This window comes from Talpa europaea (genome assembly GCF_964194135.1).
Source record: "Talpa europaea genome assembly, chromosome: 7".
In the NCBI taxonomy this organism is placed as follows: Eukaryota; Metazoa; Chordata; class Mammalia; order Eulipotyphla; family Talpidae; genus Talpa; species Talpa europaea.
Genome location: NC_140074.1, coordinates 123,515,111 through 123,541,467, shown reverse-complemented (window position 1 = coordinate 123,541,467; position 26,357 = coordinate 123,515,111). Strand labels below are relative to the sequence as shown.

Below are 26,357 nucleotides of genomic sequence, written 5' to 3'. Positions count from 1 at the left end.
CTACTTCTTGCATGCATAAATAAGTAAGTCTTAAAAATAAAATTATATTCCATAAAATTTAAAAAAATAGAATGTGCTCAGAACATACAGCATAGGTCTTTATAAAGAAAAACTTAATTTCTAACATCTGTCAGCACTTTGTGTTTCCTTCCATATCTTTTTTTGCACTCATGTGCTTTTGCTTTTTTCATTTTTCCTTTTTGAAAGCCAAAAGAAGGAGCATGCTTGAATTTTCCTTGTTAAAAATGAACGGTGTATTTTTATATCATTTCAAGTTAATTTGTAAAAAGCTAATCCATTCTTTTTTTTTTAATTTTTTTTTTTTAAAGAGGCACATATTTTATTTATTTATTTGTTTGTTTGTTTATACATGCACTGGGTACAGTCAGAAGTGCGGGAGGGTGAGAGAATTCACCAGAGCAGGGAGCAGAGCAGGCAGAAGGACCGAAGCACACTGCCGAGGGGAGCAGCGGGCGGCAGGAGAGGTCTGCGCGCCATGTGGGACCCTCCTCCGGTGCCCGGGGAGCAGCCGGGGATTGAACCAGTGCTGTGGAGGTCGCGGGGAGCTTCGCAACCCAGCGCTCAACCGCTGCGCCACCGGGGAGGCCCGCTAATCCATTCTTGATGATTATATAGCTTTTTCCCCCCCCAAGATTTATTTATTTATTTATTTATTTATTTATACAAGCACTGGGTACAGTCAGAAGTGCGGGAGGGTGAGAGAATTCACCAGAGCCAGAGTGGGGAGCAGAGCAGGCCAGAAGGACCAAAGTACACTGCTGAGGGGAGCAGAGGGAGAGGCAGGAGAGGTCTGCATGCCATGTGGGACCCTCCTCTGGTGCCCGAGGAGCAGCCGGGAATCAAACCGGCGCTGCAGAGGCTGCGGGCAGCTTTGCAACCCAGCGCTCAACCGCTGTGCCACCAGGGAGGCCCAGAACATTCTTTATGATAGGTGTGCTGTGGTTTATTCACCCTTCATAATGTTACTGTCTTCAGTTTCCCCAGTTGTAAATGTCATTATATTGGTATGGAATCATGAAAATTGGTAGTACTAGATCAGAGTGTGGAATTCTTAATTAGATAATACCAGATCATTTAAAAAAATTAATTTCTGAATTTTCTTCTGGTCTTAAAGAATACCTCCCAGGGCCTCCCTTGGTGGCGCAGTGGTTGAGCACCAGGCTACGAAACTGCCCAGAGCCTCTGCAGCACCGGTTTGATCCCCAGCCATCCCCAGCTGCTGGAAAGGGTCCCACATGTTGTGCAGACTTCTCCTGCCGCGCCCACTTCTCCCCTCAGCAGTGTATTTCGTCAGTCTGTCTGTTCCTGTTCTGCTCCCTGCTCTGGCTCTGGTGAATTCTCTCACCCTCCTGCGCTTCTGACTGTACCGAGTGCTTGTATAAATAAATAAATAAATCTTTAAAAAAAAAAAAAAAAAAAGAAAGAACTGAAGAACTTAATTTAAAAAAAAAATAAAAAAGACACTGTATGTAACTAGGTGAGTGTTTTGTTTTTAAGCTTAGACTCAGGGCCTCTCCAGTGGCACAGCGGGTTGAGCAAAGCGCTGTGAAGCTGTCCGCAGCCTCTACAGTGCCGGTTCAATTCCCAGCCGGGTAGGGAGATCCCCACATGGCGCAGCAGACCTCTCATGTCTCGCCCGCTGCTCCCCTTAGGAGTGTATTTCAGTCAGTCTGCCTGTTCTGTTCCCCACTCTGTCTCTGATGAATCCTCTCACCCCCCCACACCTCTGGCCTGTACCCCGGTTCTTGTATAAATAAATCTTTAAAAAAAAAATCTCAGACTCAGATTCCCTTTTTAGTTTTATAGCCAGCCAAAGGACTGTAGGCCACTCCCACTCTTCTTTGTCATGTTGCATTTTTACTCCATTAGGATACTTTCAGGCTTAGGCTTTAGTCATTTAGTCAGGTTTTGTTTGTTTGTTTTTGTGGGGGTTTTTTGTTTTGTTTTTGTTTTGTTTTTAACAGTTTGAAAATTAAGCAGTAATTTTTTTATATTTCCCTGGAGTTCCTCGTTAGTAAACTTCATGTGTTCAGATACCATTGAAAATTGATTTACAGTTAAAACACATGGTAGAAGGAGTTATGGATAATCTAGTTGTTGGAAATATGGAACACATAAATAACAAAAATAAGAGGATCACACTAATAAGCTTTAGAAAGTAAAAAGTAATGAATTATAAGGTATAGTGTACCAGGAAAGATATTCCCAGAGGAATGTGGGAGATGGGATTTTGGAATCAAAGATGTTCCTGGATGTTTTCAGTCAGGAATTTGCATAGGGTATGACAGATTGGTCTGAGTACTACTGAGGGGGGCTGTGTTGAAGAATTACTATATATGTTTTTTGAAGATTTATTTTTAGGCATTCAAGAGCTGGGGTACAGGCCAGAGGTATGGGAGGGTAAGAGGATTCTCCAGAGACAGTGGAGAGCAGAACAGGAAGATCCACTGAAATACACTGCTGAGGGGATAATGGGCAAGACAGGAGAGGTCTGCTGTGCCATGTGGATAGCTCCCTGGCCAGCTGAGGCTCTGACTCATGCAGATAGCTTCACAGTGATGTGCTTACCCCCTTGCGCCATCAGGGAGACCCCAGAATTACTGTATTTCTTGATTTTATTATGTATGGAACATTACACAGTATGTATACGAAAGAGTTGTAATCAACTGATCTGCAGAATACTATATGTCAGACTAAAGGTAGTTTAGAGTTGTCAGTTTAAACTTCAAAAGTATAGTCTTAGTGACAAGGGTATAAGGAAAGTCTACAATGTGGGAAATCATAAAGGAAAGATAGCTCTGTCTCTTGCACGAAAAAACTGCAAAGAAAAAAAAGAGGCTATCTATTATGAACTTGATGTATTAATCAAATACAATGTGTGGGTCTTACTTGACTGATTGGGACAGCCCAGTTCATATAATACAGGAAATTGACATAAATCTAGCTTTTAGAGATACATAAGGAAATACTTGCAATTGTCATTCAAAATTAACCCATAGGCATGTGTGGATGGATGTTACAGATGAGATTGCTTTGGCTTTTGGGTTGATTAATTTGAAGTCATTTGATGACTTGTGTTTGAAATTTTTATCCTTTAATTTGTATTTGAAATTTTTCATTTAAAAAATCTGAGATAAATGAAAGAACATGAGCCAAGATTAGGACTGCTTATATTATTCATAAAATTAACATGATGGTAGTGTTCTATCTGACCTGACCCTATCTGCTTGCCTATATTCATTGTCACTTTCAGCACAAGAGCCCCTTGTTTATTCCCTGAGCTCCAGCTACATAACATGCCTACCAGTTCCTTTCTTCTTCCTAAGACATATAGTGCCTAATATCTTCTATATCCCCTTGCCACTATCCCTGGCAAATTTGCCTTTGTATGTCCTAATTTATTTTCAGGAGCTCAAATTAAATGTTTATACCACAAAAGAGTCTTCCAAATCCCCTAATCTAAACCTGATGTCATAATTATGACTTCTTATCTCACATTTCACATGATTGCTTATTAATATTTGTCTTCCCCATTAAAAAGCTTAATGAGCTGCAGTTTTTATGTTTGTTGTTATTGTATTCCCAGCATTTAGTTATAATCCCTGGTAAATAGTAGGTATTTAAATATTTGTTAAATGGAAGGGGGAAGGGAAGAAGTATTCATGGTGGGTTGAAAGCCTGGCTGAAATGATCTAGTAAAATACACAAATCTCATTTTGGTTTTATAGGTGATCTGGGTTAAACTGTAAGACAAAAAGATTGTGTGTTCAACCCCAAGAGTCCTTATCAGGGTGAATTGGCAATTTAGAATTGGCTCTGGTACCTTTGTTTCCTGTTAATATAAATCTCTCTGAAAAGCTGATGTAACCTAGTTAGAAAGACCTGATACAAATGTTCTCTTCACCAAGTCTCTGAATTTTTTTCTGGGCGTTATTTTACAGCTAAAATACATGAGATATTTAATGTTGGATAATTTGGTTCTATTTTTTCCCCCTGTACTAAAGTTTTTCTCTTTAGAACTTTTATTATGGGGCCTCCCCTGGTGGCACAGTGGTTGAGCTCTGGGTTGCGAAGCTGCCCGCAGCCTCTGCAGCGCCGGTTCGATCCCTGGCTGCTGGGCAAGGGTCCCACATGACGCACAGACCTCACCTGCCGTGCCCACTGCTCCCCTCAGCAGTGTATTTCGTCAGTCTGCCTGTTCTGTTCCCCGCTCTGGCTCTGGTGAATTCTCTCACCCTCCCGTGCTTTTGACTGTACCCAGTGCTTATATAAATAAATAAATCTGGAGGGGGGGGGAGAGAAGAACATCTATTATGAAGTCCAGTGCTCAACAAACTCAAAATTACGTTGCCTACTGAAAATACCTATTTCTTGAATTTGTGCCTTAGAAGTATGTTTCTTCTTTTTCCCTTCCTCTTTTGTATTTTTTATCATATGGAAACCAAATCTGAGGTTAGAGTTATTAAATAGTTGTTCTTTTCTAATGTACATATTGTATTTTGCAGTTAGGATTACATCATTTTCTTTTTTTTCTTTCTTTTTTTTTTAATTTTTTTCTTTTTTACTTAACTTATACAAGCACTGGGTACAGTCAGAAGCATGGGAGGGTGAGAGAATTCACCAGAGCGGGGAACAGAATAGACAGACAGATGAAGTACACTGCTGGGGGGAGCAGCGGCCTGCAGGAGAGGTCTTCGCGCCATGTGGGACCCTCGCCCGGTGGCTGGGGATCGAACAAGCGCTGCAGAGGCTGTGGGCAGCTTTGCAGACCAGCACTCAACCACTGCGCCACCAGGGGAGGCCCAGGATTACATCATTTTCTGAATGCTACTCTGTGAGGCAGATGATGTTATTTCCAGGCATCAGTATACCTGTTTAGGATCATGTAAATAATAGTGTGACACTTTGGCCTGAATCACTCTTCCTGCCCTTGCCCCAGTTCCTTTCACATTGCCTGAGCTTGGTAGAAAATATTTGTATATAGTACTTCTTAAAAAATGTGACTCTCAGTAATGTCAAAATTTTCTATGCCTGTCCCATAGAAATGCTTACCCTCAATAACTGTGATTCTAGCTTATAGTAAACTGGATGTTCAAGGGTGATCTTAATTTTACCTTTTTCTTTAGGTTATATAAGTCATCTAAAGAACTGACAGTTTTTTCTGGGCCTCCCCTGGTGGCGCAGGCAGTTGAGCACAGTGCTGTGAAGCTATCCGCAGCCTCTGCAGCACAGGTTCTATCCCGGCCGGCTGGCGAGGATCCCACATGGTGCGGCAGACCTCTCCTGTCACACCCTCTGTGCCCCTCAGCAGTGTATTTTGTCAGTCTGCCTATTCTGTTCCCCACTCTGTCTTTTTTTTTTTTTTTTTTTAATAGAGGCATGCTTTATTTATTTGTTTGCTGGTTTGTTTGTTTGTTTTGTTTATACATGCACTGGGTACAGTCAGAAGTGCGGGAGGGTGAGAGAATTCACCAGAGCCAGAGCGGGGAGCAGAGCAGACAGAAGGACCGAAGTACACTGCTGAGGGGAGCAGCGGGCGGCAGGAGAGGTCTGCACGCCATGTGGGACCCTCCTCCGGTGGCCGGGGAGCAGCCGGGGATCGAACCGGCACTGCAGAGGCCGCGCGCAGTCTCGCAACCCAGTGCTCAACCGCTGCGCCACCGGGGAGGCCCTCCCCACTCTGTCTTTGGTGAATGCTCTCACCCTCCCACACATCTGCCTGTACCCTGGTTCTTGTATGCACAAATAAATAAATCTTTAAAAAAAAAAAAAACTGGTACTTTTCAAAATTTTGGTGTCTCAGACTTCTTGCACATCTGGAAGTCATAGACTTCTAGCAAATAATTTATATCAGATTTTGGTTAACATGGTGCTCTAGAACTTGCTGTGGACATTTTACTGAAGTGTGATCGAACCTTTGCTTGCATAAAAGGAAAGAATTGGAGATGGGACTGAAATATGACTCAAAGATGAAATTACCACCATTCAAGCCTTCATATTTGTTGCTACTTTAATCAGATTTAAATTTTTTTCTAGATCACTTAAAGTCTACCAGCACTGTTGTTTTGGACTTACAGATGTTTCAGGTTGGAATAGAACCAGGTGACTTAATTATAGACAGTGGTAGATCAGACGTTTGAATAGTTATTGTGTTACATTTAGATTTTACTGTAGTTTATCTTTGAGGAAATAAATATTGCTATCTGTTCTACTGTTTGTGGTAGTGCTGTAGGCATTGAAGGATAGGGTTTAGCGAATACAAAGAGTAGATGTATTAATTAGTACATAATAATCTCTTGTTGTACTCATTAATAAATTGACAGTAAAAAACTTTTTCATTAATGGGGGCCTCCCCGGTGGCGCAGCAGTTGAGCGCTGGGTTGTGAAATTGCCCACAGCCTCTGCAGCGCCGGTTCGATCCCCGGCCACCAGGCGAGGGTCCCACATGGGGCGCAGACCTCTCCTGCAGCCCGCTGCTCCCCTCAGCAGTGCATTTCAGTCAGTCTGCCTGTTCTGTTCCCTGCTCTGTCACTGGTGAATCCTCTCACTGTCCCGCACATCTGGCCTGTACCCCAGTTCTTGTATAAATAAATAAATTTAAAAAAAAACTTTTCATTAGTTACATTGACATTGTGATAATTCTTACAGTGCTGCAAACTGTTCTCCGTTAGCAGAAAATTAGGTTTCTTAGTGCTTTTATTTTACAAAAATCAGTGACCACATCTGAGTTAAGTGATTCAGGTCATTACTTTATATGGTGTAATAGAAAAGTTTCTATATCAGTGACCCCTTTGAATATTCAATGCATAATCTAATTTGTAATTAAAAAAGGAGTATTTAAGAGAGGTTAAATCTCCTTATGTTAAAGCCCCTGTATTGATCCTATGAGCTATTTTAGAAGAAATGATTTTTCATGTAAATACAATAAAATATATTCTTAGATCCCTTGAACAGCCTAAGATCTGGATATGTGGTAATATTCTGCTAACCCTGTAGAAAGAACTATTAAAATATAACCACAGAAAAGAGTTGAATTCATTAAGGGAGACTGCCAGGATTCTTTTGTCATCCTCCCACCCCCCAAGAAGGAAGTGCTGTAAAGTTGGCCAAGAAATATCTTCCCTTTGTGGGTCTCCCTGGTGGCGCAGGTGGTTGAGTGCTGCACTGTGAAGCTGTCCACAGCCTCTGCAGCGCGGATTCAATCCCAGCTGGCTAGGGAGAATCCCACATGGCGTGGCAGACCTCTCCTGTCTCGCCCGCTGCTCCCCTCAGCAGTGTTTTTCAGTACATCTGCCTGTTCTGCTCACTGCTCTGTCTCTGGTGAATCCTCTCACCCTCCCGCGCATCTGGCCTGTACCCCGGTTCCTATATAAAATAAATCTTAAAAAAAAAAAAAAACCTTCACTTTGCTTTTCCACATTAGGATTTTAATTTGGTTAGCCACGATCATTAATTGAATTTGTAAATAAACTGTCATTAAATAGATGTTGTGTTGATTTTATTAATCACGTTTTAACTATAATTTGTCTGTTACAATATCTCACTCCTTTGTGGTTTCTTACACATTAGAGTGATAGGAAGAAATAAGATTTGAAGGCACTTTATTTAGATAAAGTAGCATATGACTTATGTTGGGAGTAATAGCAAAGGAGGTTATTGAAGTAGCCCAATAGTGATAGATGAAGACTGTAATAATTTCAAAAATGAAACAATTCTCTATAACCAAGAGAATTGCAGGATATAGAAAGTGGTGAAACTTCAAGAGTAATGAAAGTTGGAAATGGGAAATGAGGGTTAAGTAGCTGCATATTTAGAAAGGCTGAGCATTTTTATAGTTGGGGAGTGATCCAGGTTTTTTTTTTTTTTTTTTTTAGAGGCATGCTTTATTTATTTGTTTGCTGGTTTGTTTGTTTGTTTTGTTTATGCATGCACTGGGTACAGTCAGAAGCGCGGGAGGGTGAGAGAATTCACCAGAGCCAGAGCGGGGAGCAGAGCAGGCAGAAGGACCGAAGTACACTGCTGAGGGGAGCAGCGGGCGGCAGGAGAGGTCTGCACGCCATGTGGGACCCTCCTCTGGTGGCCGGGGAGCAGCCGGGGATCGAACCGGTGCCGCAGAGGCCGCGCGCAGTTTCGCAACCCAGCGCTCAACCGCTGCGCCACCGGGGAGGCCCTATACTTGCTCTCTTGATGTCCTTTACTGCACTTGGGCTAGAACGAGCCAGCAGTAAAGCAGATAATGGTACTTTAAAAAGAAGATATGTTTCTTATACTAATATTTTTTTACAGTGTTCAAACTAGTCAAACATTATAGGTAGAGCTAAAATCCAGCTTTTCCTTTCTTTTTCCCAAAGGTAATAAGGACCCCAGTCCTGAAATTGTTGTGTATCAGTTGTATGCATATTTTTAGATATTTACTTTTTGTGTGTTGGTAACAATGTATGGTTACTTTTTAAAATTGTTTTCATAGAGTTTCTCCATTCAGCATTGGTGAGATGTATTTGTTACAGTAGTGATAATCGATTAAGTAATTCCATTAAATTCCTTAACAACTTATGTATGTGTATAATGGTACTTTATTTTTAGTTTTTATGAGTTTTTCAACATTATCTTCTGAGATTTAATCATGTTAATACAAATAGTTCCAGTTACTTTGTTTTTATTGCTGTAGAAAAATACTTTAAAGAAGTAAATCTTAGTTTATTTATTAGTTCCCTACTTTAGCAAATCAGATTGTCACTGATTTTTAGCTATTACAGAATCTATTTGTACCTGTTTCTTCATGCAGATGTGCGAGTTATATTCCCAGAAATAGAATGTCATAAAGGTTGAGGATGCGCTTTTCCACCTAGTCGGTATCTCCAAATAACTCTTCAACAATATTGGTCCTGGCTTTTTTTTTTTTTTTTTTTTAAGATTTATTTATTTATACAAGAACTGGGGTATAGGCCAGAGGCGCAGAAGGGTGAGAGAATTCACCAGAGACAGAGCGGGGAACAGAACAGGCAGATGGACTGAAGACACCGCTGAGGGGAGCAGTGGGCGAGAGACAGGAGAGGTCTGCTGTGCCATGTGGTTTCTCCCTGGCCGGCTGGGAATCAAACGCATGCTAAACCTGGTGCACCACCGGGGAGGCCCTGGTCCTGGTTTTTATTGTTACCGTCAATGTATTGTTACCACCATCAGTTGCTGTTTTCCACGTTTGACCAACACATGGATTTTTACAGTCTGGTTTTGAAATGACTTAAAAAAAAAAAAAGATTTATTTATTCATGCATACAAGAGTTGGGGCGTAGGCCAGAGGTGGGGCAGAATGGGGAGCAGAACAGACAGACATACTGAAATACACTGCTGAGGGGAACAGAGGGTGGGACAGGAGAGATCTACTGAGCCATGTGGGGGGATCTACTTAGCCCTGGTGGGGGATCGAACTCCTGCTGCGGTGGCTGTGGATTGCTTCATAGTGGTGAGACCCAACCCTTTGCACCTCCAGTGAGGGCCCTGAAATGACTTAATGTTTTACCTCGTTCTGATAACGTAGACAAAATCTAATGGGGCATGGCGTATTTTTACGTGTTTATTGGGCTTTTATTGTCATTTTTAACCTATTTGTTGGAATCCTTTGTACTGATATTTAATCTTTAGTTAGGTGTTTTACAGCTGTTTCTAACAACCAGTGCTTTCTTTACCTTTTGACTTAAAAAGATCTAGTAATTTGGCTAATTTTTTCTGTCTTATTTAAGAAATCTTTCCCTATTCTGAAGTTTTTTTAAAAAAACATTTTTATTTATGCATATAAGAACTGGGGTGCAGGCGACAGGTGCAGGAGGAGGAGATGAGAGGATTCACCAGAGACAGGGGAGCAGAACAGTCAGCTTGACTGAAATACACTGCTGAGGGGAGCAGCGGGCAAGACAGGGGAGGTCTGGCTGCACCATGTGGGTCAGTTTGCTGGCCAGGGATTGAACTCAGGCCACAATGGCTACGGGTAGCTTCATAGTGCTGAGACTTAACACCTTACACCACCAGGGAGGCCTGTTCTGAAGTTTAAAAGACATTCTTCTTTAGGTTTGGTTTTTCAAGACGTGAGAATTCCAAAATAATGAAATTAATATCATTGAAGAAGAGAACTAATTTCACCGCCTGTTGAATGGCTCAGTCTTTCCCTAATAAATCCAGTTTTAGGTTTCTGGGCTCTGTAGTATGTTTCATTGTTCTTCTGTTGTTCTGTGCTACTGTAATTATTACAGCTTTACAATAAACCTGTTAGCTAAGTAGTTTCCACCACACTTGCTTTAGTTTTGGAATTGTTGGTCCTTTTTTCCATGTGAATTTTTGAATCTGCTTGTTAGCTTCCATTAAAAACCCTATTAAGCATTTTATTAGAATTTAAATGTTCAGATGTGGAATTTATTGGACCTTTAAAATGTTAAAACCCACCCACCTGCATTTGTTATGTATGTTGCTGCTGCTCTTGGATTTCACTCAGTTTATTTTCTTTTAGGAGGCGCAGGTCAGAATGGAGATGGGCTGCAGATCGAGCAGCTATCGTCAGCCGCTGGAATTGGCTTCAGGCTCACGTTTCTGACTTGGAATATCGAATTCGGCAACAAACAGATATTTACAAGCAGATACGTGCTAATAAGGTAAGGGACAAGTGTCTGGTCTTTTTCAGCCCCACTAAAAACTACCATTATCCCTTTTCTCCCGTCCTGCAATAGCATAGCTCTTAACTGTGTCAAAGAGAATGGTTTAATATGACCTGATAGAGTGGTTTAATCTGTTTTAAGCGCCTGATGTTACTTAGTATAGTGCAGATAACACTGTTATTATATCATGTTAAATTGAACATGTGTTTAGAACAAAGCAGTTTCTGCATCTAAGTTGTGGGAGTGGGGAGGAGGGAATCATAAGAAAATGAAATATAATACAAATTATTAACTATCACTGTAATGTTGTATTAATGGAAAAATGGTTCTGAGTGAGGATTTTCATCATGCGAAGTTTTTCCTGAAAGATTTTTGAGACAAAACTAGACATTGGTGGTTAGGATTTTGATTTCTTGTGCCCTCCTGTCTTCAGAGGACTGATTCTTACTTGAGCAGTGACACTGTGTAGTTTTTCTTCCTAAAAATCAACTTAGAAAAAAATCCTCTGCTCAATTTTGGTTTGACAGAGGAATAAGTGTGCATAGAAAAAGAAATACTCTCAACAGATATTTGAGTGCCTGCCTCCTATTATGCCTAGGCATCCTTAGTGGTGGGATCACAGTGTTGAATGAAAGTCCTACTTTTGGGGAGTTTACATTCTTGTAAGGTATTTTTTGTATTAGCTTGATGCAGTTGAACTCTATGATTTGATATATAAGTCTGCACAAGGAATCTACTGCTCTTAAACATAAATACCACTATACTTTTGTTCAGTCTAAGTGCTGGTCAAATCCTTAAGAAAAATGCTGTGCTGTGAGCTGCCTGCATTAAATCAGTGAGTAGGCTAAAAGTTTTAAAGGGTGATTCTCTGATCAGATGGATAAAATGATGAGATTTGAGGTAAAAGTTTTATGATCTTCCAGAAATACCACTGATGTGTGTGTGTGTGTATAAACCCATTTATATACATACATATATACGTATATACATACATATATATATATATATATATAAAAAACTGGGTTTACCTCAGTCTCCGGCATGTCAGTGGAATATATTATATTTAGGGGAAAGTCCAGAGGACTTAGGCTTTTAATTTTTATTTATTTAAGTAACTTCTTCCCTGACAGTAGGGAATACATCAAATTTTAACTTAATTGCTTAAAAGTTAGCTAGAGCAAATGAGGAATTTTAACTGAAACTTCTCACCAACAGTCGTGAATATTATTCTCTCCTTAACTCTTCTTCACAATGGGAATTTTGAGATTTATAGAATATGAACTGGAATGGTAAGAATAGCTAGGAAAGATGGCGTATGCCTATCCTGAGGAGAAAAACACTGTCTTACTCTGCCAGGAACACATCTTCTGTGTCTGTTCCTAGGTTTTTATAGCTAGTAGTTAAATCGGAATGCCCATTGAGAAATAGTCTCAGTAACAACTGAGATTAGTACAATGGTGGTCAAATTTGTTGCTTTGCTATTTTATATAGTCACACATACAGCTGTTTGTGTTACTTTTCCCAGTATAAAAGTATCATAGTGTAGATTTGAAGATACTATTGATTATAAGCTATACTGTTGTTTTATGTTCCACTAAGTATAACTAAGTTTCTCAGTTAAACTAAGACACACCATCAATTATTAGATGCACCCTGATTTCAAGGATACTGAAATGGGGGGGGGGTTGTCTTAGAATTGATGAAATACTGTTATCATTTCTTAGGAAACGAAATACAGAGAAGTACAAATATCAATTTTGCGGTGAATTACTCTTTATAAAAAAATAAAAAGTCTTAAAATCCCAAACTGAAAATTAACTATAAACATCTGAGTGTATTTTTATCCACCTTTTAAATATGCATGCATATAATTTGTTTAAGCATAATCTTGTTAAATGAGCCCTGAATGTTTTTCCTATCTTTCTTTAGGAGCTGTGGGGAAGTGGGACGTTGGGACATTTTTTAATTGACTGTATTCTGTTCCTGGTCATTGTTGGCTATTTTAATTATGCTCTTAACTGAAATTACTAAAGCACACCATAATAAAAACCTTTATGTAAGTCAAAGTGTTCTTAATGCATACATCAGAGGCATATTTTGGTGCAGTATACCTCAGTTTACAGGCTTGCTACCTGTGTGAGAGAAGATATTCTGAACTCAGTTTTGGTTTCTGCTTCATTTTTTAGAAATGAATTATGCCTAGCCTTTTTTTAGATCATAACTCAGCAGTAATGTTGGAGCAGTTTTGAGAAGGTTTCCAAAGTCTTAGATGTTTCTCAGTATTTGGAAAGTAGTTAACCTGAAATTCTGTGTTTATAGATTACCAACAAGTTTTATCATTCAGGGAATAACATATAAAAGAAACAGCAGACTTTTGACTTGGTAATCTTTGATTTTGTAGTCTTTGCTTTGCTGCCATGTGTCTATCTGCATGAGGGAGTCCCATTTCTGAGCATCTGTTTCATGGTCTGTAAAATAAGGTGTTTAAGATAGTCTAGTACATTTACTTTATAATACATTTGTATATACATTTACTTTACAGTCTGAATATACAATGTCTGTTAGAGAGTTCTGACAGGGAGAGTAAAAGTAGAATAATAATCCCAATAAGTAATAAGTCAAGAAAATTCCCAACTGTATTAAATATTTATGTTCATACAGTGTCATTTTAAAACAAATATATCCATTTACTGAGGTTGCTATGACAAAGTATGGCACAAATTGAACGGTCCACTTAAAACACAGAATTTTTTTTTTTAAGATTTATTTATTTATTTATGCATACAAGAGCTGGGGTACAGGCCAGAGATGTGGGGGGGTGAGAGGATCCACCAGAGACAGAGTGGGGAACAGAACAGGCAGATTGACTGAAATACACTGCTGAGGGAAGCAGCAGGAGAGGTCTGCCTGCCCATGTGGGTTTCTCCCTGGCAGAACGGAGATCGAACTCGTGCTGCAGAGGCTGCGGATTGCTTCATAGTGTGATGCTTAATCCCTTGCCCCACCAGGGAGTCCCAAACACAGAAATTTTCTCACAGTTCTGACTGAAAGTTAAAATCCTGTAGTTAAGGTCTAGGCCAGGCAATGCTCCTCTGAAGATTTTAGAGATGACTCCTTCCTTGCCTCTTTATCCTTCTTCTTGTTGCTTGCAATTCTTGGTGTCCCTAGTTTTATAACCAAGTCATTCCAGTGTCTAGGTTGGTCTTCACATGGCCATGTACTTCCTGCATGTCTCTTTCCAAAATTTACCTCTTAAAAGGACACCAATCACTTTGGGATTTAGGACCCAACCTAAAGAGGCTTCATTACACATGCAATGATTGTGTTTCTGGTAAGGTCACAAATTTGGGGCAGATACTGTTCACCCCTGTATAACAAAAAAGCAGTGTAATTCCCCTAAAGGATGTATTAACATTTTGTTTGGTCTTTATGCATCACCCCATAACAATAGAAGTCTTAGCATTTACTATGGACCAGACACTGTGCTAAGCATTTTAGTGTTAACCACAGATGTAAAGATAAACAAACTAAGGACCAAATAGATCGAGTACTTTGTTCGTGGTCATATAGCCCAGTGAGTGCAGAGCTGAGATTTGATAGCTGACTCCAAAGCTGTTTCGCTTTGTCAGCAGTTGCTGTCATTGCTTACTTAACCTTTTTTTTAATTACTGAAATAGGAAGTTTAAATCCCCTGTGTGTTAGTAAGTTGGGCTGGTGTTCCCCATTTCCCAAGAGTTGCCAGAGTTGCATGGGCATGTATATCATATTGCCCTTGAGGTGAATCTAGGTTTGGTGGTCAGCTGTAGAGTTATGCATATGTCTTTGAAAGGGGAGTTGGAAGGTAAGACTTTTTGAAGATGTAAATACTGGCTTCATCTAAAAAATTTTTTTTAATTGAGGTAACATTTGTTTATAATATCACGTAGTTTCAGGTGTGTGCAGCTTTATAGTTCATCATTTTATGTCTTATGGTCACCACCAGAAGTCTAGTTTCCATCTACCAGTACACAGTCATCCCTCTTCCCCCACACACACATTTTTTTTTTTTTTTAAGTTGTGTTTTCAATAAGAGAAGGGGTTTTGAGAACTACTACTAAGTGATTACCAATTTCTGGTCTCTCTGAAGTTATTTCCTTTCAGATGAGTAATGACTTTCTGGAATCCTCCTTAGGACAAATGATTACTCTTGCTCTTTGGAGAAAGGATACAGTTTGTAGGATCTCTTTCCTACTCTTCTCCATGTACTGCGATGCTTTAACTTTATATCCTTGAGTGTGTACTTTATATAGTAAGTGTGTGTGTTTAATGCACAGAGTAATAAGCCTTATGTCACGAACTTGTAAGAGACAGAGCTAAGTATGAAAGCAGGACTACTTATCTGACTCCAAAGCATTTTCTAACACACTATGCTCTTTTATCATTTCTCTCAAGCATATTTCTTGAAATTTCATACCTGGTAAGTAATGCTAAGGGGGGATCAATCAGGTTCTAGTACAAGATACACTGTTTTTAATCCCTCCTTTTGACATATGAGAAATTACACAGGATTGCAAACTGTGGACAGAGTAGTAATGGGAAGAAGAAGAGCATTGAAACTTCTGGATAAAAGAGGAGCTAAGTAGGAATAACAGAATCCTAGAACACACCCTAGTCTTCAAAATTGATGTAAAGAAGTTGAAGCACCCATCTTAACAGAGTTATAAGACATTATGGATAGTTTTCTCTTGTCTAGATAGCCCAGAAAGATTCTTGTGAAACTGGTCTACAGTGAGGTCACCAATTTGTCTTGACTGGCAGGGAAGATTGGCCTGCTTACACAAAACAGGGGAGTGAGTATGTGAAAATGTCCCGTAATTCTGTACTGCAAATTTTAAAAGATGGTGTTTATTGACTTCATATCTTATCTGGAATTGGTAAAGGGAAAGCAATTAACTCAACCATACAATTCATTTTTTTTTTCTTTCCTTTGCCCTGTTTTATCATTAGGTTTGGCATAATTCTTTCTACCCTTTCTTCCTTTTTCAGTTTTAGTTTCTATTATTTTCTCCTCCTCTTCCCCTCTCCCACTTTTTCCATGAAGGATTAATTTGTAAAAATATAGAACTGCATACAACTGTGACCCATCCCTGTCCCTCTGGTCCTTGGTCCTTATGTAGGAGTTTTTTAGACCTGAGGAGCCCAGGCATGATCCTCATTCTGACTCTGGGTGCTGTTGTGAAGGATGGGGAGATTCAGGCCCTTTTACTGTGGTCTCTGCCAGTTGCTGTCTATTTTAGAGTGCAACAGCTGAGGTTATGGTCACTCAGCTGATGCCACAGCCACACAGCATTGACCCAGAATGCTAGGGAAGTCCAGATTGGGGTTGCCCTAACAGGTGTGCAGTGCAGCTCATGACGTTTTCTTTGCTAATAATAGCCTCTCCTTTCATGGCTATTAACTATATATTAGGTATATTTTGAAGAATTTTTTTAAATAACCATGTGAACCCTCCCTGCAAAGCCTTACTTCCATCTGCTTTTTCAGTTAAATCCTACTGTTTTCCTGCTCTCATGCCATCTTCTCAAAACTACTGTGACAACAGTGTCATGGTAATACTCCTCCTGTCTATCCAAGGCTAGATGAAGATAAATTCTTTGAGTGCAGTGTGTTTTATTTTTTTATTCTTAAGGTTTTGCACTGCCCAGCACATGGTAAACACTAAATAAATAGCACCTGAATGAATTTTAGGTATTTGGATACTTTTCATTTGCTTATCTCTTTATAGAGCAGAAAAACAATGTGTAGATGAATATAGCTGCACAGTGTAGTATTTGAGCACGTTTGCAAAATATAGATTTTACTTTTGATGTACAAAAGTACTGTGCATTGAAAAGAGCTCAATAAATGAATGAGGTCTCCATTCTTGTTACAGAAGCCCTTCCCTCATATCCCAAGCAGTACAATTATATAGATAACTCATCTGCTTTCAAATGTGTATATCCAGAATCTGATCACACTGGTCAAAGCACAGCTCTTCTTTCTGCCTCTCTATTTGCTACTCACTAGTCTTTTCAACACAATAACCAGTTCGAGCCTTTTAAACCATAAGTCAGATCGTTTCCCTCATATGCTTGAAATTCTCCCAATGATTTTCCATCTCTGAATAAAAGTCTCAATACTCAAAATGAGTTAAAAGCCCTGCAAGATTCGCGCCGCACACACGCACACACATACTGTCTCTACTAACTTTCACTCCTGCCACGAACTTTATTGTATTACTACTATTGGTATAGTATTGTCTCATTGGTAAATACCATATAAAATACCATACTGTGACAAAGATTCCAGATCTGCAAGATGTGAATAAAAGATGCTAAATGGGAACATGCTAAATAGGTCAACACATTCCAGTGGAATAAGAGGGACGCTTGGGTGTGAGTCTTAGGCCTTACTCATGGGACTTTCTTTTGAAATAATTCTTGGGGAGAAAAAAGCTACTAGTGGTATATATGGTTTCAGTACTGTAAACCATAAGGGAAAAGACCTCTGGTAAACCAGTCCCCCATTCTTAACCCTCTTGAGATTAGCTCCTAAATCAAAATTATAATTTATACCATTCACTTTTAAACTATTTTTCTTTCTGTCCTGCAGGGGTTGATTGTTCTTGGGGAGGCACCTCCCCCAGAACATATAACAACAGACTTATTTCTTCCACTTAATACTGAAGTGAAGACAGATCATGGGAGTGATAAATTGGTAAGTATGAGAGACAAAAGGAGGTGCATGAGAACTCAAGGTAGAATGACAGCATGCTAGAGCTCTGTGCACAGACTCCTGAATTGATGAAAGAAGGGGGATTGCATTGACTTACACTGCTTCTGACATTTCGAGATTTGAATTTTCCAGTAGGGCAGCATACTGCCCCTTCTGTAGGTATGGAGCAAACCTTAAATTTAAAAACAGCTTCTCACTCTCAAGACAGCACAGCCAGCGCAAAGTGTGGCATTATGGAATGCTGGAGATCAGGAAGTTGTGTGTGTCTCTGTCTCTCTGTCTTATTAAATTGTAAGGATCTGGACAGTTAAGACCTTCTTCGTTTATCCACAGTAGGTTCTACACGATACAGTAGAATGCTTTTTGGATTGAATAGATAATAATTATGAAAACAGCCAAGAAAAGTATACACTGTCCCTCTGGTCTTCAGGGAGAGGTTAACCATGCCCTTTCTTGTGAATTATATGTGCTTTCTAAAGAATCTTCAGACAAGTCCTTACTTTCTGAAGGGAACAGAAAGGCAGACAGAAGGCAATAAATTTCTGTTGATTTTTTGTATTGTTGAATGATGCTGCAAAGCATATATTCCTTAAATTAAGCAACTTAAGGAACTGCACCATTAAAAAAAAAAAAATGCCAAATACTTGGAGAGCTGTGCCTAGAACATCAACTGCCAACCAAAAGATTTTCAGGAAGAAACTTCCTAATTTTGCATTTTTATTAACTTTTTTTGGAATGTGATTTATACCTTGCCCTTTCAGTTTTGCTTTTGTGTAAATTCTTAGGTCACACTTGACACAGGCCAGTTACAAATTTTCATACTCACGTTTGTAACCACTCTATTCTCCATTTTGTTGATTATTTCCCCCTAAAATGGAAGGATTTATTGCCTTTTTTGGTGTTGTGTTTACTTTCATATTTTTATTTCTGAAACTCACAGGTATTAACTACAAAAACAGAATTAAAAAAACTCAAAATATGTTTTCAAGGAATTAGACATAATTCTCCAGGAAATATGTAGTCCTTTGTTGATTGATTAAGGAGGGAGTCTTGATCGTGGCAAAACTGGTAACAACATCTTGATACCAGATACTGCTTTGTCCATGTGGTTATTAAAAGAAACAGTGCTGGAATATGGCTACTTAGTAGCATACAGAATTTATTAATATCTTATAGAATAATACAGCCATTATTTTAGAATTGTTTTCCTCTAGACACAAATCAATTTTAACTTGCTAATGTTATAAATATCCAAATTAAATATGGAACATAAGGCATCTAGACTGTAATTACAAGTAATAAGTAAAACAAGTTTTACTTTGTTTGTATAGTCATATGATACTCAGGTGGTCGTGTTAGGTAGTGTTCCAGTATTATACTGTAAGAATATGTTGCCATCACTTTGCTTTATTTCCAAATTGAATAACTGTTTCCTGACAGGGTCATTGTATATCTGCTTCAGTTATGAGCACAGTACAGATATTCCTGAAGCTAAGTTGTTCTGAAGACCTAACCTTTGATCAGAAATGCTAGAATTCATGTGCATGGATAAGCAAACCTTTTTTGGGCTCTGGAGACAAGCAAGAAATATTCCCTGAGGGTTCTGTTTTTAGACCACAGAGTAATGGGGTAGGGGAGAGGAAAATCTGAAGAAAAAAAATCCTAGAAAAACGCACACTGGAGTCCTCCCCCCCACCCCCACCCCGTTAGCTCCAATCTCACTTCTTCTTAGAAGGTCAGTAAAGGTAGCTTCATGGGGAAGGATGTACTTAATACTAAGTCTTTTTTGGACTTGCTCAGAGATGGTGTTGGGGTTGGGTTCCTGCCAGAACTACACTGCTTATATAACAACATCGCATAATAGAGGCTTCAGAGAGCCTGGTATTATTGAAGAACTGCAAATGCTTCCATGTGATGGAATGTTGGATGATTGGGCCAATTTATAATGGATTTTGTATTTATCTTAAATGAACTTGTGCTTTATCTAGGTGCCAAGAAGCAGTAGGCTGATCTCAGATTTGCAAATGATTGAAATTTACTTTATTAGTGCTGGGTAAATTTTGCTGCATTCTTTTTTAAAACTTAAAAACTATTTTAAAGTTGCAAAAGTAGTACACAGAATCCCCTGTACCCATCACTCAGCCACCCCTAGTATTAATACCTTGAGTTACCATTGTACCGTGATTGAAACCAATCTAATGTACTAATATGTAGTACTACACAGATTTTATTTGAATTTTACTCATTTTCTCACTGCTGCCTTCTTGGTCCAAAATCCCACATTACATTTGGTTGTTACTTCTTTTTAAATCTTCTCCAATCCATGAGAGAGCCCTAGTCTTTGTCTTTAAAGACCTGACACAGCTGATCAATCATCTTGTATAATGTGGGAGTCAGAAGCCACCTGATGTTTTCTTACCATTGGAAGTCATGCAGTTTTTACAGGAATATCACGGAAATAATACCATGCCCTTCTCAGTGCGCCATATTAGAGGTACATGACTTTGGTAGTGATAGCTTTTTGAACTTGATTAAAGTGGTGCCTGCAAGGTTTCTCTGCTGTAAAGATTAGCGTTTTTCCCTTTGTAATGAATGGCTATGTCATGGAGAGACTATACAATATTCCTTCGCTTATTATACTTTAACCCACAATTTTTTTAAAAGAATTTTTGTTTATTTATTTATACAAGAACCGGGGTACAGGCCAGATGCATGGAAGGGGGAGAGGATTCACCAGAAACAGAGCAGGGAGCAGAACAGGCAGAACGATGGAAAACACTGCTGAGGGAAGTGGTGGGCGAGACAGGAGAGGTCTGCCGACTGGCTGGGATCAAACCCGCGCTGCAGAGGCTGTGGACAGCTTCACAGCACTGTGCTCAACTGCCTGTGCCACCAGGGGAGGCCCTTAACCCACAATTTTATCATCCCCTGGTGGTTTTTACCTGCAGCAATTACTGTGATGTTTGTTAATGATGTGGGTTTTTTTTTTTTATTTCCTACATTAGTGGATTGGAATTGTATTAGAAAGAGCTATTTTTTTAATTTAGTCAGTCATTTATATTCAGAGTAGATTCATGGCTGTTTCTTCTATGGATTGTGATATGTTGCTGTTACTCATTCAGTTACTCCAACTGTTTTCACCTTTTGACATTGGTACCTCCTTCAGATTGGCTTCTGTGTCCTTTCAGCATATACCCCTCTTTTTTTTGAGCATTCACTTTCTAGCACCACTCTATCTTCCAGGGTCATCTTATATTTTATCTGCTCCAGTTCTGATTCTTTTTATTTTTCATCTCTTCCCCTCCCCTGCCCAGTTCTGGTTCTTTTTATTGGAGAAACAAGATTGACTACTAGATGTGCTCATTGTTTCTAGGACTTTTTAGCAGGTGAAGCTGGAAATAGATGTGTGTGTGCTCATGTATGTGTGCTATCACATGCATATACACAGTTATATTCTTTCATCTTCTCATCTGTTGTATATATACTGAAAAACATGAGTTCATTCTAGTATCTGTCTGGTATCAGAGCTTTCCTTCTTTCTTGGTGATACGTAATTGTTCTAGTGCACTACATTAAGTCTCATAATTGCCAACTCATAGCTCTGTGGGAAATACATTTTATTTTTAAATTTAAATTTTTATTTAAACTTTAAACATTGTAATGGATGTATTTACTAACCCAGGTATAATATTGTAGACAGTATGTTAGCCCTATAATACATAGTCAGAATGCTATTTTCCTAAAGTCACTTTTCAGTGTGGGTATATAACTGTTTTGTAATTCAGTTATAATTCATGAACAGTTCTGCTGTCCCTGCAGTATTCCACTTCTTGTTCTCCCCCACACACAGTAGTTGATCTTTATTATTTGAGCATGTAAAACGTGAAATTCTAAGAGTCAAACTATATGAAAGGGATGTACTCAGTACTGCCCTCTTTCATTTCCTGTTTATATCCTGTTCCTACCCATCCCATGTTGGTAGCCGGCTTCATTTGATTTCGATCATCCCGTCTATATTCAGATACATGAGTATTTTCTTATGTACCCTTCTTTCTTAGAAGAAAGGTCATTTACTGGATTTTTAAAAACTAGATTTGCAATAGACAGTTCTTTTTTTTTGTTTTGCTTTTAGCAAAAACACTGTTTCTGTGCTTTATGACAACTGTCTTTGTTACTTCTTTTGTAAAATGAGCCTTCATTCTTTTATCTTTTTCTTTATGGGAATGATGGGGAGAAACAAGTGACCTATTAAATGAAAGACTGGTGCTTTCTCACAAGAAAGGCATGCTAAAAATGTAAACTCTTGCTTTTTCTTTTTAAACATTCCAAGGTATAATCTTCCTTCCATTGCTTAAGCAGCAACAATTTTCTTTTTCTTGGTGATGGTGAGGGACACAATCTTTACCTTGAAGTTTTGTGGTCACAGGGATTACAAATGGTACATTGACTGAATAAGAGTTGAGGGATAGATACTGGCTGGGGAACATTTGATCCATGATATTAAAAAATAGTGACCAATTAGTACTTTTAAAATAGATTAGGGCTGTGGATAAGTGAGTTGAGCCATAAAAATTTATGACTCTGATTATTTCATTTCTTTAAATTCTGTAAATCTTAGGGTTAGTAGTCATAACATTTTGTTAGATTTGTAACACATTATGTTGATTGAAATTTCTAAAACATGAATAATTCAAAAGTATTTTTGCATATAATTGTGTAGATTTTCTTTTAACCTCAACATAGAGACATAGGGAAGTGAGTTGCAAACAGTCCTATTTTACATATACAGAAAGTGAATCCTGTGTAAGTAAGTTGGTGAAAGTGGAATTTTCAGAATGTACCACAATTCTGAAGTTAGCATTTTCCTGACCATGGGGCTATTCACACTTGATTGTTCTGGCTAGTATACTCTTTATTAGCAAACAATATTTTGGTGGTTTTAAGAAAGACTGTGCTGAGTATTGAGATGAGGAGCTTGAAACATGAAATAATTCACATAAAATCAAAAACTTAATTTTTTGACCTAGGAATAAAAGTTGAATTCCTTATATCTAGTTAGCATTCTCTTTCTTTTTTGATGTTTGTCAGAAAGACACAATAATTAACCAAAAATGAACTGTTAAATTTTCTTAATAAACAAGGGGCTTTTTTAAAAAATCAGTATTTCTAAGTGTATGCTTTTTATTTTTATCCCTTTACTTTCACTATTATAAAAAGTCAGTTCAGTAGACATGGGTTTGTAGACCCTAGAAAATTGTACGCCATATGAACTCTTAATTTACTAGAGTTTTTGTTTTTTGTTTTTAAATACTCTGTCACACTTGATTGGTCTGGAAAAAGGATGGATTAATCAGGCACATGCATACTTTATATGAATAACAAATTTGAGCATCATTGCTATACTAATCATTTTAGTCTGTACACCTAACCCTTTCAATCAGGAAAAGTTAGTTCAGCAACACTCCTTGCTGCCTTAGCTGTAAAATTTGCTACCCATCTCATCTCCCACATGGTAATCCCCAGGGTGCTGCTTTATGGGGTGGAGAAGGAATTACTTAAGGTTTTCTACTCTTTCTGCCTATGGATGCCTTTAGAATATATCTGAACATTAAATGAAATTCAAGAGAATCCTTACAATAACTCCTACTTTCTAGATAGGAGCTGCTTAAATTCTGTCATCCTTTTCATAGTTTCCCATTGGATGATATCTGAGTAATGCTTTAGTTTCCTGAAAATACTAATGTTGAAAGCCATTGCAGTAGTAATGATTGAAATTAAATTTATTTGTGGATTATAATACTTCTGAAATGTTAATGTTTCTCTACCTTCTGTCTCAGCAGGCATTTGGACTGCAGGATAGGGAGAGTTCACTTTGTCTTAAAAAGTTGAATGCATTTTAGAAGCTCTAGGTAAAAAATGTGTGTGTTTGTGAGGGTTTTGGTTTTTTTTTTTTTTTTAAAGATTTATTTTTATTTATGCATACAAGAACCAGGGTGTAGGTCAGAGGTGCAGGGGGTGAGAAAATTCACCAGAGAAGAGTGGGGAGCAGAACAGGCAGATGTATTGAAGTACTCTGCTGGGGGGAGCAAGGTCGAGACAGGAGAGGTCTGCTGCCCCTTGTGGGTCAGCTTCCTGGCCAGGGATCATGCCACAGTGTTTGGCAATTGCTTAAGGCGCTGAGACTTTAACCTCTGTGCCACCAGGGAAACCCTGGGCTTTTTTTTGTTTTGGTTTTTTAATCCAAATGGAACACTTATTGGAAGGTTGAGGGGTTAATATTTTAAGTTCATTGTATTTGAGAGTAGGTGATGAACTTTGTTGTCCTAATGCCTTGTTTTGGGGTCTCAGTGGATTATAGAACATCCCAGGGTCTCTATGCTGTACCTCCCTTATGACTGGGACTGGAGTCCAGATACAGTCCCTCTTTGGAATTCATGCACTTGATCACTGTGTACTTCTATATCCTTGACAAATATTTCTGTGCTAAATAGTCTTTTGCCTAGTGACTTCAGCTTTAATTATAGGATTGAATTACCCTCAGGAAAGTTTCAAGTTCCTCTAAGAAATAAAATTTACATTGAAGATTAACGTCATTTAAACATGTATGTATAGGCATAAAAGCAAGAGGTAGGCTTTTAGCTATGAGTACTGAGATTACTGGTGATTTGTGTTTTTTCTTTAGAATTCATGTAAGAAAAATTTGCTTTGAAATGAGATTTTTTTGGAAGTATGGCAACATTTTATACTGGACAAGTGTCTTTGCAGTTAATTGTCCCATAATCCCTGCAAAATAAACTAATAAAATGCAATCAACTTATTACTAAATGAAACCTTGTAGAATATTTAGATACATAAATCAGATTTGCCATAATTTAATGCTAAAAGCTATTATTTTAAGTGGATGTAAAATTGACAGTGTTGGGTTGATACACCAACAAAAATTTCATAGTGACAGTATTTTTGTATTGAAAGGAAATATCTTCATCTAAACCAGAACTTTCGAAATACAAGAAAGCTGTGATAGGAATGCCTCTAGTCACATATCTGCTGGTTAATGCCAACATGTAGCTTCAATTCTTTTGATTTCCTACTTGTACTATAATATTTGTTTGAACTTTTTGAGGTTCCCCTGAGTAGTAAATCCTCACTGACATATTTGGTAGGGTGTTTGGGGGTTTTTTCCTCCTTAAAATAGTGCTACTATATAAATGTAAAGACTTTTTTAGAACAGTTTTACTTCTATGACACTATTTTTGTTTTTCCATTTTATAGTTTAGCCACAATTGCATTAGAGTATTTTGAATTTAGGGCCTCCCTGGTGGTGCAGAGGTTAAAGTCTCAGTACTATCAAGCTATTGCCAGCCACTGCAGCACGAGTTGGATCCTCTGGCCAGGGCGCTGACCCACATGTCACAGCAGACCTCTCTTGTCTCGCCCATTGCCCCCCCTCAGCAGTGTATTTCTGTAGATCTGCCTGTTCTGCTCCCCACTCTGTCTCTAGTGAATCCTCTCACCCCCTACATCTGTGGCCTATACCCTACTTCCTGTGTGCATAAATAAATAAAAATACTTAAAACAATTTTTTGATTAAACTCTTCCAAAATATTTCTACATAAAAGACAATTATTTTTTAATCCTTAAATTTCCTTCTGACATAAGGTAAGAAGAGATATCCTTTATCATTATTTTAACAGTTTGATTTGGTGTATCATAATTTATAACTATGCTTTAGATGTTGAGCATTTTTAGGTTATTGATATTGTCAGTGGCCACTTTTGTGTGTAGGCAGATGTTAACTTTATTTAAATTTCCTTTTAGTTGTCTTACTGCTCAATTTTATGTATCCTTCTTTTAGTTGAAGGCTCTTATTACTATATAATTGTTTTTGCTAAGCTTTTTTGCCATGAAATCATTGGGTCATCTCCCTGTTTGGTCTGTTAAATATTTTGGTTCCTCATCCCCATCCTCTGTAAAGCAAAAGTTGATTATCTTTTTTTTTTTTTTTTTTGTCCTCAGTCATAAAAATTTTGTTTTATTTTTATTCTCCTTATTCAGGTGGAGTCTGTTTCTCAGTCACTGGAAAACCATGGTGCCTCGGGTCATCCATCAGAGTTGTTTACCAAATCATGTGGAACATTGAGGCCTGTCAATGGAGTGGTTAACACGTAAGTTATATCTTACTTCTTAAGCTCAGTAGACTTGGCGGGGGCACGGGAGGGGGGAGGACAAGCTTTGCAGCATTAATTATCCCTTGCTAGGACTAACCCTTGTTTAAAGAAGAGAAGCATTATCGCTTACTAATAACTTGCTTCCCTCCTACTGTAGCAGTTATATTTTAATTAGCACACTAATGTATTTCCTTTAAGTTGGTATGGTCTAAAACCAACTCAGCATGAAGATAAGAGGTTATTCAGTTACATGAATAGTTATGATTGATCCCAGTCTTGGGAGAATTCCTCAGATTTATATAAAATCCTCTAGTCTAGAGCTGATAAGATTCTTTTTTTTTTAATACTTATTTATACATGCATACAAGAACTGGGGTACAGGCCAGAGGTGTGGGGTGGGGGTGAGAGGATTCACCAGAGAACAGAGTAAGGAACAGAACAGGCAGACTGACTGAAGTACAGTGCTGAGGGGAGCAGCAGGCGAGTCCAGGAGAGGTCTGCTGTGCCATGTGGGTTGCTCCCTGGCCGGGGATCAAACTTGGGCTGCAATGGCTGTGGAGAGCTTCATAGGTTGTGTCTCAACCCCTTGCGCTACCAGGGAGGCCCTAGAGCTGATTAGATTCTTACAGTTGGTATTTCTAAATACCAGAATTCAAGGAATCCTTCTCAAGTAAGCAGTATGTCCACATCCCTGAAAGTTCATTTTCATAGAATTGATTCTCAGGCAGCTCTTTAACATTTACAGAATTTGTTTTCTTACCTGTTGTAA

The 26,357-nt window shown here is 38.6% G+C and overlaps 1 protein-coding gene across 5 annotated transcripts in view; it reads left to right on the top strand.

Annotated features, from left to right (window-relative positions):
• Positions 1 to 26,357, top strand: part of KANSL1 (KAT8 regulatory NSL complex subunit 1) — a gene marked incomplete at both ends in the record, with an annotated part of 103,360 nt that overhangs the window by 49,508 nt on the left and 27,495 nt on the right. For 3 of the 5 annotated variants that reach the window (XM_084238911.1, XM_084238910.1, XM_084238908.1), the window contains 2 exons: positions 10,523 to 10,664; positions 25,476 to 25,585. In XM_084238911.1, coding sequence (XP_084095037.1) covers positions 10,523 to 10,664; positions 25,476 to 25,585 — 252 coding nt within the window. Of the gene's footprint in view, positions 1 to 10,522; positions 10,665 to 17,297; positions 17,403 to 25,475; positions 25,586 to 26,357 lie in introns of all 5 variants that reach the window. The other 2 variants (XM_084238909.1, XM_084238907.1) reach the window with 1 other exon arrangement.